General features: G+C 41.6%; 1 protein-coding gene across 3 annotated transcripts; it reads left to right on the plus strand.

Moving 5' to 3' along the window:
* The first annotated feature begins 7,093 nt into the window (after positions 1 to 7,093).
* On the plus strand, positions 7,094 to 14,310 carry TUBB1 (tubulin beta 1 class VI). 3 transcript variants are annotated; one of them, XM_039499223.1, is made up of 4 exons: positions 7,094 to 7,226; positions 9,711 to 9,819; positions 10,330 to 10,440; positions 12,075 to 14,306. In XM_039499223.1, exons 1-4 carry the CDS (start codon positions 7,170 to 7,172, stop codon positions 13,157 to 13,159), a joined length of 1,362 nt encoding a protein of 453 aa, XP_039355157.1. In that variant the 5' UTR covers positions 7,094 to 7,169; the 3' UTR covers positions 13,160 to 14,306. The 3 variants fall into 3 exon arrangements, with proteins under 3 accessions (XP_039355157.1, XP_039355159.1, XP_039355158.1); XM_039499224.1 differs by lacking the exon at positions 7,094 to 7,226 and adding an exon at positions 8,358 to 8,567 and having other exon boundaries at positions 12,075 to 14,308; XM_039499225.1 differs by lacking the exon at positions 9,711 to 9,819 and having other exon boundaries at positions 7,137 to 7,226; positions 12,075 to 14,310.
* Positions 14,311 to 16,996: the final 2,686 nt, after the last annotated feature.

Raw genomic sequence — 16,996 nt, forward strand, 5'->3', positions numbered from 1 at the left:
TGTGCCCAGGAAGCAGCCAGCAGCAGGTGTGGCTCCTAGTCCGAAGCGCAAGTGGCTCCATGGGGCTGTCCCCCGCAGGCACCGCACCCCACCTCCCATTGGCTGGGAACCAGCCAATGGGAGTGTGGAGCTGGTGCTTGGGACAGGGGCAGTACGTGGAGCCCCATGACACCCCCCCCCCCCCATCTAGGAGCCAGACTTGCTGCTGGTCGCTTCCAGAGCGCAGCGCAGTGTCAGAACAGGTAGGAACTAGCCTGCCTTAGCCGGGACTTTTAACGGCCAATCGGCGGTGCTGACCAGAGCCGCCATGACCCAGTGCCTTACAGTCCGTGACCCAGTACTGGTCTAAACCACAGAGGGCATGTCTACATGGGAAAAAAAAAGCAAACCAAAAACCCTGTGGCAGCAAGTCTCAGAGCCCAGGTCTGGAGACTCAGGTTCACACTGTGGCACTAAACGTAGCGGTGTAGCTGTTCAGCTCAGGCTCTGAGAGCCTTCCCCCCCCCAGCGAGGTGTTGGAGCCCAAGCAGGAACGTCTAGGGTGTTTCCAGCTAAAAACACCATAGCATAACCCACAAGCCCCAGGCTGTAGACTGAGTCTCTGAACCTCACAGCTGGAGGGTGGGGTTTGTGCAGTGTAGACTTACTTTTATAGTGCTGACCAAGCTCTTGGTGGGAAAAGAAAGCAGAAGCAAAACCAGTTGTGCAATTTTTATGTGCATTTCTGACTGTTGTGCAACTTTTATGTCTCATGACACGTCTTTCTGGAGAATTAAATTAAACTGCACATTTTGCTGACACACAGTGGTACAAACACAATTGCCTGACAATTATTTTTCTAAGTGAAAAGTGCCGTCTTGCCAGCCCTGGAGACTGAACTCCTCTGCTGAACCACAGAACAGGTACAATGTAGGCTGGTAATGGCAGTGCAAGCTCCCTCCAGTGCCCTGATATATCTTAACGCTAACTTGGTGTGAGCATCCCTGAGGGTTCCGTTTCCATGGTTGTTCAGTGACTGTCCTTTCTGTTGAGCTGACAAACATGGGGGCCAATAGTGGTAGTGGGTTTTCCCCAGTTCTTTGGTGGTCTGGAAACCTGTCCATTAGGCGCTAGGAGATGTGAAATGCACTACATAGAAGTCACCAAAGCCATTAGATAGTAACAATTTTTGGTCATCATTCTCTTGTGCCAGTTTTGAGCAGATAACATACTGGTGAGAGAGTGCAGATCCCTGTGCTAGCCACTCCCCACATTCAGCCCATGGTAGCTGGGACGTTCTGTCCTCTATATAAACTGCTCTGCTAGAATTTTCACAAATCCACCTGTATTGCCGTGTAATTAAGATTGACACCTGAGGGCTCACACTTCTTTAAAACTAAAACTGATTTTGAAAATAAATAGCATCTGCTACACTTGGCATACGGAGATGAGTCAACAGCTGTGATGCGCCCAACACAAAGGTCTGTGATACACATGCAGCTGCTTTAGGACAAATGCTTTAAAGGGATGACAAATTCCAAGTAAAAGGCCCCCTCATGTATGAAAAGATGCAGGAAATGCTTGGAAACACAGAGCTACAAAACACCACATTGGTAAACTGTAGCCAGAGGCTGCATGACCACAGGCATGTCCAGTTTTGTTAGCCATGTGTTTTTAACCACTCAGGCCTTCGTGATATATGTACTAGCAAGGAAGGCCTGAGAGTTTTTATATATATATATATATGGAAAAGTTGCAAAAGCCCTAACGTGACTTAAAAGCCTAATTCCTGGTTTCAAAAGTGCCAGGCAATCACAAGCCGTAATCTGATTGCGAGCGAATGAGGGCCAGTTTTTTAAAGGGATTTTTGGCATTGCTTGGTTGGGTGAAGCATGGCCTATCCCCTAGGTGGCCTGGTGCCTAGTGGAATTTTCACCCCCGAGTTAAGCAGCTGCCTGTTGAGTGCAAGGGGGCAATTAAGTGCCTAAGAAAGGGCTTTTCAAAAGCCAGCCAGCTAAGTGGAGAGCCATCCAATCTAATCAGGTATGAAATGCCAAAGAAGGGGAGAGGGATTTAGGTGCCTAAGTAACTGACTTGGTACATGTGCCTGACACACCAGAGAGAGGCTCGTCCCTCTGCTCAGGATCCTCAGCTGCAAACTCTGTTCTCCACCTAGGTCAGGTCAGTCACTTAAGTAGCCCATGCCCTAGCAGCCAAAACACTCTCATATGCACAATAGCATGCTAATGCTTGCCCTATGGTTCGCTGTGCCCTGGCTGGCTTTTGTGCAGGGGCTAACGCTGCTTCTGTCCCCTCCAGTCCATGGCCTGCTGCAAGGTCTGACAGGTGTCAAGTTGAAGGCATGCTCAGAGCACGCCTGTGATTGAACCTTGGTGGCAAGATAGGCATGCGCCTGCCTCTTTTAAAAACTCTGCGCCTGGCAGACTTGAGCTTGGCCTACAGCTATGAACAGCTCATTGGGATGTCTGGAGCACTGAGGCTGCTTTGAAAATGCCACCTAACAGAAACAGAGGCATCTAGGGTACTGAGGCACGGGGCCGGGGGCGGGGGTGTTTAGCTGGTGCATGAGCTGCAGCTTTGAAAACCTCAGTGGCACCCACATTAGGCAAAACATTAGGATTCAGGTGCCTGTGGAGGAACCTGAATCCTTTTACATATCCGGCCCCGAGCTCCTGTGTGCGTATGTCACTGTTGAAAGTGGGTTTTAGGCCCTTAATTTATTTAGGTGTTTTTTTTAAATTTTACCGGGCAGTCATGTAGTTAGTGCACCATAACGAAAACGCCTGTTGAGATCCCAAAATGTGGGTGAAGGTAAGAGATCCTTAAAACTGTCCATGAGGCATCAGGGCCTGTCTTACCCACACAACGCAGAGCCTGCTGATGCCTTCATTAAGCCTGACTGAAGAGATGAGATTTTTGCAGAAACAGTAAATGGCTGTTCTTCTAAACTCAACTGTATTGAGAGAGAGAAAAACTTCAAAGGCAAACAGCTTGTGCTGGCAACACGTAGTTTCGTTTCTGTGTTGAAGCATGACCTACTTTCTGTATGTGGAACAGATGGTGGCTTGACTGTCAACAGGTGTTGTAAAAGGCTTTGAAGATGCCACATGCTATGGAAGGGCTGGAGACGGTTTGTAACAGTCCCAGGAATGGCATTATGGCCCCACTTGGTTGTGACTAGAATTGGTTACAGGCTGGTGGCCATTCTGTGCCCTGTAACGCAAATTATTTGCTGGCCTCCATCCAGTCCCATCACAATAAAATAAAAAAGCCCCTCCCCCCAAACAAAACACCGTCATAAGAATAAATATTCAATGACTTTCTTGTTGGCAGTCTCAGCAAATAAACCAGGGTCGGCAACCTTTGGCATGCGGCTCGCCAGGGTAAGCCCCCTGGCGGGCTGGGGCAGTTTGTTTACCTGTCGTGCCCACAGGTTTGGCTGATCACGGCTCCCACTGGCTGCGGTTCACTGCGCCTGGCCAATGGAGGCTGCGGGAAGTGACGAGGGCTGAGGGATGTGCTGGCCATGGCTTCCCACGGCCCCCATTGGCCAGGAGCCACGTGCCAAAGGTTGCCGACCCCTGAAATAAACCAAGGATTAATGAAGCCTTACAGACTGCAGTGCGCTCCTGTCCCTCTCCTCAGTTGTGATCCAGGCCAGAGAATGTAGCTTGTTTGCTGGCACTAACTGCTGCACCCTAATGATTACAAGGCTGGGGAGGGCGGGGGAGCGGGGGGCATCTTTATGCCTTGCCACTATGTAACTCACATTAAAGACAGTGGAAACATGGAGTGGGCTGATAATATTAATGGCCAATACAGCGCTCCCCTGCGCTTTGTTACATTCACTTAAACTAAGTCAATATATTTACAGAGACACAACCCTTCCACCTGTTCCTGCATGCTACAGCGGCTGAGCACGTGAAAACATCCACTGCTTATCAATGGTAACACATGTACAACATTGGCAGATAGGGAATGCCTTCGTATTATTAAACAGGCTTGACACTGCCAAACAGCCCAGGAATGCCAGGGTAAAAAGCAGAGTTGTTTGTATAAAGATGGAGAATTACAGAAAAGTGCACTTTAAACGATTCCATAGTTGAGGGTATTAAAGTACTTTGTGCCCCAGGCAACAACATATCCAAGCTGTATTTCAAAGCTGTTAAAAAAGGCAAATGGGTTCAGGCAGGTATCTTTAGAGAAAAATATACTTACTATAGCTGAATGAGGCGCAGTGAATAATTTTTTTTCACTTTTTTTGTTCTTTGCTCAGGAATTGTTCTCAAAAAGACTGTGACAATCTCAAATGTGTGTGTTACTCAACCCCATTCTGCCAATTTCTTCAGCAACTCATTCCTGGGTGCCACTCATTAGCTAAATGTAATGATTTACAATGCAAACCGTGTAAGTTAAGTGCATTGGTCAGGCAGTGTTGGTTCTTTGCCCTAACTGGATGACTGATTACAATTACATTAAGCACCACTTGACTGTGCAAATATTCCTGTCACAGTGGTTCTCAAACTTGTGTACTGGTGACCCCATTCACATAGCAAGCCTCTGATTGCGACCCACCCCCATAGATTAAAAACACTTTATTATATATATATACCACCATTATGAATGGTAGAGGCAAAGCAGGGTTTGGGGTGGAGGCTGATCACTTGCGACACCCCCCCATGTAATAACCTTGTGACACCCCCCCAGTGTCCCGACCCCCAATTTGAGACCCCCTGTCCTAGCAGTAGAATTTGAGTGTTTGAATGTTTTCAGGAAGTGAACAGAAAATATATAATGCCAAAGTCAAATTTACTTTCCAATGCAAAGGAAAATTCACAAATAATTTTTCCATCATTCTTCCAGCTCTAGAAAATACCCATGATGCAGTAGGTGAACATGATAGTCTAGATACAACTTCCTTGCCTGTTAAAATACAATGTTAGAGGATCTCCTGCAGCTGAAAAATTATGCACTTACCCCATTCTAAAGAACAAATGAAAGAGTTCATTCTTCCTCTTACTGCTCTCATTCTTAATTACTGGGTGAATTAGAGTGCTCAGGCATGTGAAGGGTTGGTCTAGGGGCAAAAGGATCGTCATGCCTGATGCTTGCACATAGACGTTGTGCTCCGTTCCCTGCAAACAGTAGTTCTGGGAGCATTTTTTTGCTCGGTGTCTTATTTCTATTGGCTCTTTCTTTAGCAGCTAGCAAGATTGACACAACTTTTGTGGTGGGGAAGTCTGGATTAGGCTGATATTCCTTTGCAGGGAGGCAGGAGGCCCCCTAGATTGGCTTTTTTTATTTATAGTTCTCCATAATGTGATAAAACAAATTACTAGAACCTCATTCAATGAGCCAAGTTCTTCCACCGTGCTGGTCTTATGTGTTTATTCAAAATAGACATTTAAAGGAATCATCTTAATGCGTCTTCAGTTCTTTTCCTCTGGCCTACTTGGAGACTGAAAGGAGCATGTCACTGAGGTGCACTACGTGCCTAATATATAATGAAGCCGTCTTAAACTCACAAAGGCGTCCTGGCTGGGCCATCTGGTGCTCTGAGATACCAGACCTGTGTCTATCTGCAGGGGACATGACTATGTCATGGGATTGGTTGGAGTTATGTTACTTCTTTGACGCAATGAAGCATTTCCAGTGTTCCTTGGGAACACTGTTTTTTATCAGTAACTGCAATGGGACCAGGCTTTCCCCCTCTATTTTGATGGTAGATTCCATGGTACATACTAGTCTTTCTTCCTAGTCAAATTCCTTGTGGGAGGCAGTAATGTCCCTGTGTTATAAGGAGGATTTCGCAGCAGACTTGTACAAATGTTCAGTACTTCATGGCAGTGTAACATGGATTATAGTAAGCCAATGTATAACAATAAAACAAAACACCCTATGCGCTGCCTCAGCCTGTAACCCAAAGTGCTTCATAGGGTGCCTAACAATCACAAAGTTAAAATATAAAATAGTTTCTGGGACGGGGTGGGGTATGTGGGGAGAGAGAGAGAGAGGTGCAGGCAAAAAGAAATGAAGGCAAAAATAGAGAGGTGTTGAGTACGTAATTGACTTCAGTTCTTTCCCTGCCTGTGGTATAGTAGCTGAAGAGGCTAAAACTGTAACTTTTAAGATGATTTCATTACATTATTAAGGTCAGAGTTAAGGGTGTGCACTGCCAAGTGGTTTTTCAGTTCTTTGTGTTATGCCCTGAGGCTGATAAAGTTGTTGAACTGAATTGGTGTGGCTGAGTTGTGAGAGTAGAGGCCTAATGCTTGAAGGTCACTATTGGTTGTGAATGTTGCCTTAACTAATTGTGGTGAGGAAACACACACACACACATTTCTAAGTTGGCAATGGTTTTTATAGGGCCTTTGTGTAACATCTGGCAAAAGCAGCTAAGTCTTATGGACTCAAGCCCTTTCTCTTAAACAGAATATTGCTATAAATATTGGCTACTAGTTCTATTCAGAACATCATTTTAGGGATGTAAATAGCATTGGTGTTGGCAGATGTTTAGACTTCATCCTCATTGCTGCTCAGGATTGTATTGTGTATTTGGATTTGAATTGTAGCGATAGGACTATATTTTAGCGAGTTATGGGCAATATCCCACTATCAATCCATGCATGGAGCTCTCGTTGAAATCCATGGGAGTTTTGCTTGAAGACTGATGAGAGGCTGTGGCATTTAACAATCACACCTTCAGTTCACAAACAGATGAGGATTTGGCTTGAATTTGTTTGCCTCTGTGTCTAAAGCAGACTTAAGATAAGAGAGCCGCACTCCTTCAATATGGAATATATGCTTTAGTGCCTCTGTTTCTGAACGGACACATTCCCCACAGACTTAACGTTAGTTGAGGGAGAAGCAAATTCTTCCTCTCCACATTCTCTGCAATGTACGTTTGATCTTACATTCCATCCATAGGAAGAAAGCCCAGTGAATGGGAGTTTTGGCTGTACGTGTGCAGGCTTTGTTAATGGGGAGATGAGCATAATGTGTGAGGTTGGATACTCCCCTGCTTGTTTGAGTGACGGCATCACCAGTATAAAAAAGGCCCTTTTTGAAATGACTCCAGTGTGGCTGTAGCTGATATTGCAAGAGAGCGAGAGGGTTTCTTCCAGAGACTGAGCCAGGCTGTAGCTGCTGAACTTTCCAGGCTACATAAAATGCGTGAAATTGTGCATCTTCAGATTGGCCAATGTGGAAACCAAATCGGAGCTAAGGTGAGAATTGTTTTCAGTAACCATCATTAGTGGCAAATGATTTGGGACCATATGGGCAGTACAGGAGTGATTAAATACGGACTGATGTGGGGTATCATGGCGTTCTGTTCAGAGGCAGCTTGAGACGCATGAGAAGTGAAGGTGTAGGTTTTAATGTAATAGCGACGGGCTTCTTCATCGGGCAAATGCAAGGGCTGAGCATAAAACATCTGCAATAATTATGTGACGATTTGGTTGTGAAGATTATCAGCATTCAAGGGCACTCAGTCCTGCCAATAAACATTGGAATGTGTGCAGGTAACATTTATACCAGTCTTGCAAAGTTCCCATGCAAATGTACTAGTCTAGACAAATAATGTATTACCCCCACACGCAATATGCTGCTGACTGTAATAATTTATTTTAAAAGGTGTTTTACTTGACCATTAAAAGAAATTACTTGGCCTGGATAAATAAGTGAATAGAATTTTCCCAGGTTGACAGAAAGCGGAGTTCAGGTTCCAGTCTAAAACTCCTGTTACAAAAGACAAATAAATGTATATTTATATTTACATAACAAAAACAACTGCATCAAGTACCACAGAGTTCAGACCAAAAGCAATTTAAAAAATCCTTAGATAAACTCTTTCAACTAGTTTTGAGATTATATATGTGTACATAGAGCTACATAACCTGGAAATAGCTTCATAAAGCATGCTGTTAAAGCACATTATAGGGTGAAAGATGGCTAATTTTTCAATGACCTTTGAGTCTCATATCCTGCACATAAAATGCTATACAGTAATTACCCCTCTAATAAAACACAAGCATTAACACAGATGCAGCGATAGAGGGCATAAAAAGTAGACAGACTAGCCAGGGAACACCTCTTCGCAGCAATCTAGATGAGGATGATATTAATGAAGAGGTTGCAATGTAGCATGAAGTTTTACTGCCAAGGGTCTTTAAGTGATTTTTGTCAGCACTTAGTGTTAGGGTTCGTGCCATTGCTTGTGACTGTAACTTATTTTGTTTGTATGTCAAGAACGAAATATTATTTAAGCATAAACCTATATCATAGGCTGTGATGGAGATGATTATGTATTGTGTGCACAGGCGATGGGAGAAATACTGTTTGTGTTGCATGACTTTTGCAGGAGTTTTTCTCTTTAATAGGAGACTATCAAAATGACCTGGGACAATTCAGAAAAATGAGCTCTTTAGCAGATGGATAAAACAGAAAGCCTGGGCCTGGATTTCTTGCCCCTCCACAATGCCCACTGACTTCTTTCCCTGGGAAATGCAGGACTAGCCCAAGAGGAAATATTTTCTGAATGAAAAAGTCAATGTGGCTTTTTAAAGGTGTATACACTTTACTCTTTCTCACATACACACATGCTCAGAAACTTTGCTCTGCAAACCGCTGGTCTCTAGTAATGTTGGTGCAAAATGCTCACACTATATAAGCGCCATCATCTAGATGTGTTCTATTTGTAAATTTAAAATGATGTTGTGTGCTAAAGGCAAGAGACCTTTAAAATTAAAATAGCCTGCTCATGCCAGAGGGTGTGACTGCATTAACACTGCTGTAGTGAGCTGCTTAGATAAGAGACTCCAGGGCTGGAGCTATGAATGGAGGTCTAGATAGGAGTTTTACTAATTTTGGTTTTTGACGAGCTGTTCCTGTATGCTCTGAGCATGTTGCCGTCAAGTCTGCCTCTTACAAGAAAGGCGTGTTTCTTTTAAATGGTTATGGGCCAGAAGCAAACTCCAGAGCCAAACACTCTCAAATGTGCATCACTAAACCTACATCACTAAAATTAAATATGAGTCATTAGGAAAAGTGAAATGGCTCAGAACGTAAACTCAAGCTTGAACTCTTGAATGCATTTTCTGCCTCTGCATCCCCAGAATCTGTGACAATTTCTATGCCAGACTCCTTATTCTACGCGTCTGCATCTTCAGAAAAACCCAAACCCAGCTGCAGACCTAATGCACATGCACAGTTACTTGGACTGTGTGTGCAACTGCTTGAAATGTCACTTATGTAGCTAACTGGTCCCATCCGCCTGGCATTGTGAAGTATGCACGCTACACCTAATGAAAGGGTGACAGCGTTCTGGCTGTAATGTGTAAACCTGGCTGAGTCCATTAGAATTCCTCCATACTCACTTCAGTGCTGGCCAATCCTCAAAAGACCCTTACTGCGTATGATCATACAGGCTGGGCCTGATGCTACTTCCCTCAAAATCAATGGGAGTCTTGCAATTGACTATAATGCCCTTCTGTAGCCAACTTGCACAGTTGATGCCTAGACCTGTAAACACATATCTGTTGACTTTTTGTGTGGCACTTATTGGTTTTGCTATTAATGTCTCTGATGCATTTCATACTAGGCTGCTTGTATTAGGTAAGATGCTTTCCCCCTTGTGGCAGTTTTATAGGTAAATGGTGGGACTGAAGAAGTGCTTACTTGGCTATATTTAGTCCTGTTTCCTTTTTCAGTTCTGGGAAGTGATAAGTGATGAACATGGAATTGATGTCACTGGGAACTACCATGGTGATTCACCACTGCAGCTTGAGAGAATTAATGTGTACTTCAACGAAGCTCATTGTAAGTGCTCAGGGTTTTTAATGGGTTGGCTGAGCAGATTACAAAGTTAACATGGGAGGGTTAAAATAAAAAACACTGTGGGTGAGTGGGATTTTCAAAGTCAGTGTTTTAGGAGCACAAGTCCCATTGCTTCCAATTGGAATTGTTCTCCTAAGTCACTTTGGTGCTTTAGAACATACCACCCTGTATCTTCTCTTCCTGTCATGTAGTCCTAACTTGTTCTTACAAATCAAAACTCCCACTGAAATCAACAAAAGTTTTCCCTGTAAGCACTGCAGGAGTGGGCCCAATGTTGATTGACCAGTGAGGGTTTTTCCAGGTTGTGACAATCTGTAATTATTGAAGGGACTATCAGTTCAATAGCATGGATTGCACTTTGCTCTATTGTAGAATGGAGAATTTTTGTAGAATGTGCTGACTGAAATGGCTAAACTGAGAAGATGTGATGTGATGGGGGTAAGATTTTGCCTGGCTACCTGTCAACTTATTCTTATTTTTCTTTTGCCACAGCCAAGAAGTTTGTGCCCCGTTCGATCTTGGTGGACCTGGAACCTGGAACCATGGACAGTGTACGATCCAGCAAAATAGGCCCACTCTTTCGGCCTGACAATTTTATTCATGGTATGTGCAATATGTTGTTAATAATATAAATAAGACATTATGGGGATACTGTGAAGGTTGACAGACCCAGAATCCCAAACACAGGGTTTGTTTGGTTTTGTTTGTTTGCTTGTTTTTAAAAGCATCCCTACATAAAGCAAAAACGTATTCACTCTTAACACAGAATTGCTACAATAGTGTTAGAGGGAGACAGATTATAGCCAATACATTTTTTTAAGTTTGCATCTGGGATAGTAATAAGAACTTTAAAACTGAATTTTTAAAATCTGATTTACTCTTCACTATTAATTCTGATTTACTCTATGCATTTAATTCAATTAAAACAAATTAGTCAATTTCACTTTTCAGCCTTCTTCAGCTAGTGCAATACTGCAATGATTGGGTTCCTCAAAATGCCTGGGAATGTTAAAATACAACAAAACAAACAAACAAAATACAGCACACTTTGCACTGGAATTTAAAACAAAATATTTCATAGAATCATTTTTATTGTACCTTCAGATTTTGTAAAACTGGTTTATACAAAACCTAAGTTTTAGAAACATACAAATGCCAGTGGGTCTTTCAAATCCCAGCTGCCAAGCTAAGCAACACATCCTATTCAAAACAAGTTTTTCAATATCTTGGCAGAATTTGTCTTTTTAATGTCAAGAAGTCAAATAATTAGAAAATAGTGTGCAAAATGTTGCAATTAACACCTAAATTACAAAGATTGGAAGAGATAAGCAGATACAAATTTCTGTTTTTCTCAGTTAACTTTTTGCATTTGACAACCCTTTGTATATAGTCAGTGTCCATATTTCCTCTGTTGTGTGTAGGTTCCTTTTCTCACAGCAACGTGGAAGAGAAAACCTTTTTTTTTTTTAAATTGTAAAGTATGCCAATAAAGCCATAGTCAAAATATAACATTCTGGGGAATAAGTAACATTTTCAATGTTTTTAGTCACAGAAAGTTAGGATATTACGATTAAGGAAAGGTTTAGAGGGTTATTGAAAATCAAGATACAGGAGTTTTTACCCTGGAACTGTTCCGGGTTCACAAAAGAGATGAGCCATAGATATTTTGTATCTGAAAAAGTTGAATAAATTCCCAATTGTTTTTTGTCTGTATTTGAAATGCAGCAACTTGTTCTAGTGCTATTGGAAACTTCGAGTGTGTAAGCAGCATGTAATAAAGAATTGTGGTTACTATTGAAAATGGTAGAAATTTTGTATTAATTTAGGAATTTAGCAACTAGCACCAGAACTGTGTTAAAATTCAAAAGAAGATAAAGAGCAAAATAAGGAAATTCCATTTCGTCATAACAATTTTGGAGGAAACAAATCAGTTTGTTGACTCTTTCCTGAGCTGAATGTGCAAGAAAGGTGTGCAATTGCATGTTTCGAGTTTTTCCAACCCGAGTTTTCCCAAATTCAGCAAATGCACATTATTCCTTAGCTAATGGGAATGATTAGACACTGGCCTCTTTAGAACATATTTTTTTGTATTTGTGGTCAGTTATGATGTCTCTCCAATATGTCATTAGTCCTATGGCCTTTCTACATTTGTCAGTATTTGGCAGCATTCTTATTAATGGATTTTTTACATTTGGCCTGATAAATTTGTGGATGGTTTTCTGTAATTACGTTCACAGGTAATTCAGGTGCTGGCAACAACTGGGCTAAAGGCCATTACACAGAAGGAGCTGAGCTGATTGACAGTGTAATGGATGTGGTCAGGAATGAGTGTGAGAGCTGTGATTGTCTGCAGGGGTTTCAGCTCATCCACTCACTTGGAGGAGGCACAGGATCCGGTATGGGCACACTCCTTATCAACAAAATCAGAGAAGAATACCCTGATAGGATTATGAACACTTTCAGCGTAGTGCCTTCACCCAAAGTATCAGACACAGTTGTAGAGCCATATAATGCCATACTGTCCATCCACCAGCTGATAGAGAACACAGATGAAACCTTTTGTATTGACAATGAAGCTCTATACGACATATGCTTTAGAACCCTAAAGCTCCCCAGCCCCACCTATGGTGACCTCAACCATCTCGTGTCCCTGACCATGAGTGGCGTCACCACCTCATTCCGTTTTCCTGGTCAACTCAATGCAGATCTGAGGAAGCTGGCTGTGAACATGGTGCCTTTCCCTCGCCTGCACTTCTTTATGCCTGGCTTTGCTCCACTGACAGCTCGAGGCAGTCAGCAATACAGAGCCCTCTCGGTCCCAGAGCTTACCCAACAAATGTTTGATGCACGGAACATGATGGCAGCCTGTGACCCTCGTCACGGACGCTATTTGACTGTGGCATGCATCTTCAGAGGCCAGATGTCTACCAGAGAAGTGGATGAACAGTTGCTGGCTATCCAGACCAAAAATAGTGCCTACTTCGTGGAGTGGATCCCTAACAATGTGAAAGTGGCAGTGTGTGACATACCACCACGAGGGCTGAAGATGGCAGCTACCTTTATAGGCAACAACACAGCCATCCAAGAGCTCTTCATTAGAGTTTCTGAACAGTTCTCAGCTATGTTCAGACGGAAAGCATTTCTCCACTGGTATACTGGAGAAGGGATGGATGAGATGGAGTTTTCTGAAGCAGAAGGCAACACCAATGACTTGGTGTCTGAGTACCAGCAGTATCAGGATGCCACAGTAGAGGTGGATGAATATGAAGAGGTAGAAGTGGAAGTTAGCCAAGAACAAGATAAACTTGAAAAAGATTTTTAATATCAGAACACTATACAAGAACACTCTATGAAAAAAAAAAGCAGTAATACTCACCTATGTATCTGAAGGGAGAACTCTTAAAAGTATCTACTTTTTTCTATATTAAACCAAAGCATATCCCATGTATATATGAGTATGAAGTATAGTGACACTGAAATTAACACCCATGGTGCCTTTTCCTCATAAACAATGTCTAGTACAGCAATCCCCACAAAAATAACAACCATGAGAGCAAGCTGTACAGTGTCAGCCATCTTCACAATTTACTAGCTTTTAGAATGGTATAGTCCGAGTCTGAATGTAACAGTGTGTTGTGTGTGACAAAAGTCATGACAATGAGTGCTCATGTAATATGCTCTAAACTGTCATAACATTTATTTATTCTCAGGTAAATACAGATGCCCAGGCTTTGCATTTGGGAATTTGTGATTTTTAGAAGCATACATGTGTATTTACCTATCAGGATATAACAGTATGTACCTATTTTGTTCTGCACTCCAATCATCAAGCTGAATCAGTATTTGTTAAGGAGTGTAGAAAAGAGTTTTAAGGTACCTTCTAAAACATTTCTTAACAGACTGAAAGAGTATTAACCAATAGCATCACTTTCTTTTTGTTTTATATTATGGAAGATGTTTTGTATTCACAATGTTTTTATATTAAATATTTAGAGTGGTTTGTATTAGCTCATAGTTTTGTGAACTTTATCTAGAAGTTTTTGGTGCCCTCCTTCTCCCTTTATATAGGGTATTTATAACCTTCCCTCTTATTGTTTCATACAGTGAACTAAATAGAATGGTTTGCAGCTAGTTTGAGATGTAACCCCAATGTCACAATTCAGTTTACAAAATTTAGGAAAGTTAAAAACAACAATGCATCTCACTCAAAGACACAGCCTGGTGGTGATGTTATCTATTCAACACTATTTATGATATAGCAACTATTACTGTGGTGTTTTGATGTTTCCTGAATAATTCCCTCATTTTAAATGAATATGTAACAGTTTACTCAAATAATTTCTAATTACTTTACAAAACTTTTTTGAATATATTTTCCTTGTCTATCAAATGTGCTTCATTAAAGTTAAATCTCATACAAAACAAATGTTTATGTTCCAAATTTGAGCTTTTTTAAGTTATGCATTATTTAAAATAAAAAGCAAAAAGACAAAATTGTTGGGTCATTTCTTTCCCAACCTTTCAAGCTTTAACTTTGCCACTTGCTTGGAGATGAAATAATTAACCTTTTTTAGGGTAGAACCTTAAAAGATGAATGCAAGTCCCATTAATATTCAATTCCACTTAACACATGGACACTTAAAAATGTTATAGCCACTGGATATTAGAATCAACTATAGAATCATAGGTCAGTTGGGTGCGTTCTGAAAGTATTTTAAAAAATGTGATTTCATCTATCTTTTTATGGTCTGTAGTCTGTACCAATGCAACTGACTACATTCTCTTCCAGTGAGAGGTGAATGGCAAAGTGACTTAAATAAGTCTTGCTGTGCAAATAGGTTATGACTACATATGTAGATTACTCAGTCCCCACTACGATGCTAAGAGTAGGGTAAGCCCCATCATGAATGGATAAAAGAGACATTTATTTTTCTCAGCCCAAACCACAAAACTTGGTTACTACTTATCTGGGAAATAAGGCAATTGAGCCTGTTATCTGTGGAAGAGCCAGGTCTGACCTACTTATAAGAGTCTCTTGCTTCAAATGCAGACAACGTGGTCCACAGCATTCCCTCTGTCAGAAAAGGGTCATTAAAAACAAAAGGGGAGATTTTCAAATGAGCCTGATTGAGGAGCACAAGTCCCAGTGACTTTCGAGGAACTGCAACTTTAACCCAGTTTGTTCAGTACATTGAACACCGTGTGCCTTGTCTACTTTAGGCTTTTCAAACATGTTAGCTCGCACATATTAGCGAACATCACACATTTACATCCTAATCTAAAAAAGGTTTTAGGCTGTTTGGAAAATCCCAGCCAAAGTGTCTCCCTCTGAGCACTAAGCTTTATCACTCATACTCACTCCCAACTCAGAAACCCAATCTGTAGCATTACTCTTCTGAACCACAGCTTAGGTTAGACTGAAAGCCTCCAAGGAACAGGTTCTCCTGCAGTAGTTCATTTGTGCAATGACCTGCTCTGTCACGTCTAGAGCTCTACTCTTTGGCCTTGTGTTTTGAGAAATGGAACTTGAACTTCATCTAGATAACTGTATTACAAGCCAAGCAGCACTCTGAAGTTTATACGTGCCTTTAAGGTAACTTTTTCCTTCTGTAAAAAATTCAAATACAAGGAGCCAAGAACATTAAAAACTTGAGATTTGTTTATTGTCCAGATCAAAATGCTTGACACTTCAGTTGCAATAATCTGGTCATACAAGTGAACACACCCAGTGACCCAGCTATTCTGTATAACTAAACTTGGACAATATTACATAGCTCACATATTCTGTTGCTGAATGATTAACTTGGAAAGGACTCCTGTAGCAAAGAGATAAGTAACAAGTTAGGAGTATGAAAGCCTCAATGACACTGTGAATTCCTTTTAAAGATGCTGCTGTTTCATGAAAACTAATTGTTCTACTCTTTCCATTTTCCTATCATTATATGCGAACAGGAATAGCTGAATGAAGTCAGAATCTTAGAAGGATTGTATCTACTTCATCTGAATTAAGATAGGTTAGCAAAGTTGTGGGCCATACAGTCCGCAGCAGTCAGGAGAGCCACATTCTAGCTATGAGACTCCTTTGCTGTTTGCTATTTCCCCTGTACTCCCATACCGCTCTATTTTTGGTGAACACCTTTGAGTATCCTATCCTTTGACCTACAGTAATGACAGTCGTAACACTTTGTCAACTTACAAGAAATGACCCATAGAATTGGTTGTGGTATATACCCCAACTTCCTGTTATTCTGCCCACACAATGTGTGAGTGCTGACAACTGTTTAAGTATTAAAGATAGGACCAGAGCATCAGATGTTTTTTTTATATATATATATATATATATATACACACACACACACACACACACACACACGCGCGCATACATACATATACACACACACACACATTTGTACCTTTAGAGGCTACACAACTAGACACTGGGGGAAGGGATAGTAACTGAATGGTACAAAAAACCTCGGGCACTTTACTTAGTACTGGGGTTGTCAGAGTTGTGATTTCAGTAACAAAACATGCGATGCACTTTATTAGTCAAATTCATGTTTTGTCACCTTCTACTGGAACACTGTGGGTTCTTACTGTTTCCTGTAACTACAATGAAAAGGTTGGCTGATAGATGGTAGGGCCACTCAACCACTATGGAAACTTCCTCCCCATAGCCTCTTTCTAACTGCCCCATAAAACATACCTACCTTGAAGAAAGACTCAGCAAGTGTGGCAAAAAATACCATGTACAAGATACCCATAATTTTCCAGATACCCTGCTGGTGCCAAACTCAAACAGTAATGCTGTTACTGTTACTTATGAACACCCTTTTGGACAATCCAGAGAAACAGGAGAGCTCCCTTCAGACCAAGGTATGAGAGTATTGTTCAACATATGAAATCCCTTCAGGGGAAGCTAAAGTACCCTAATGGAATAGTTTCCATTTCTTTCCATACACAGCTATGCCACTTGTCAATAGAAGACTGTAACAGGTGTTAAGTTGAAGTAAGCTCTAATCTTCAGAGGGAAATTTGGTCTTTAGATATCACATTTTACAACTGTTAATCTGTCCAAAAATGTACCATTTATTGAATGTAAAGTTTGTTTAATGCTTACAGTGAATTGGGAACATCACCTCTTAAAGGTAACCTGTGA

This window comes from Mauremys reevesii, linkage group 13, assembly GCF_016161935.1.
Source record: "Mauremys reevesii isolate NIE-2019 linkage group 13, ASM1616193v1, whole genome shotgun sequence".
Taxonomy (NCBI): domain Eukaryota; kingdom Metazoa; phylum Chordata; order Testudines; family Geoemydidae; genus Mauremys; species Mauremys reevesii.

Bases quoted from the DNA above. Each gene is read 5' to 3' on its own strand.
- TUBB1 (XM_039499223.1), top strand. From the start codon at position 7,170: ATGCGTGAAATTGTGCATCTTCAGATTGGCCAATGTGGAAACCAAATC. The intron at 7,227-9,710 runs GTGAGAATTGTT...TTCCTTTTTCAG, and splicing joins GAAACCAAATCGGAGCTAAG to TTCTGGGAAGTGATAAGTGA. The intron at 9,820-10,329 runs GTAAGTGCTCAG...CTTTTGCCACAG, and splicing joins GTACTTCAACGAAGCTCATT to CCAAGAAGTTTGTGCCCCGT.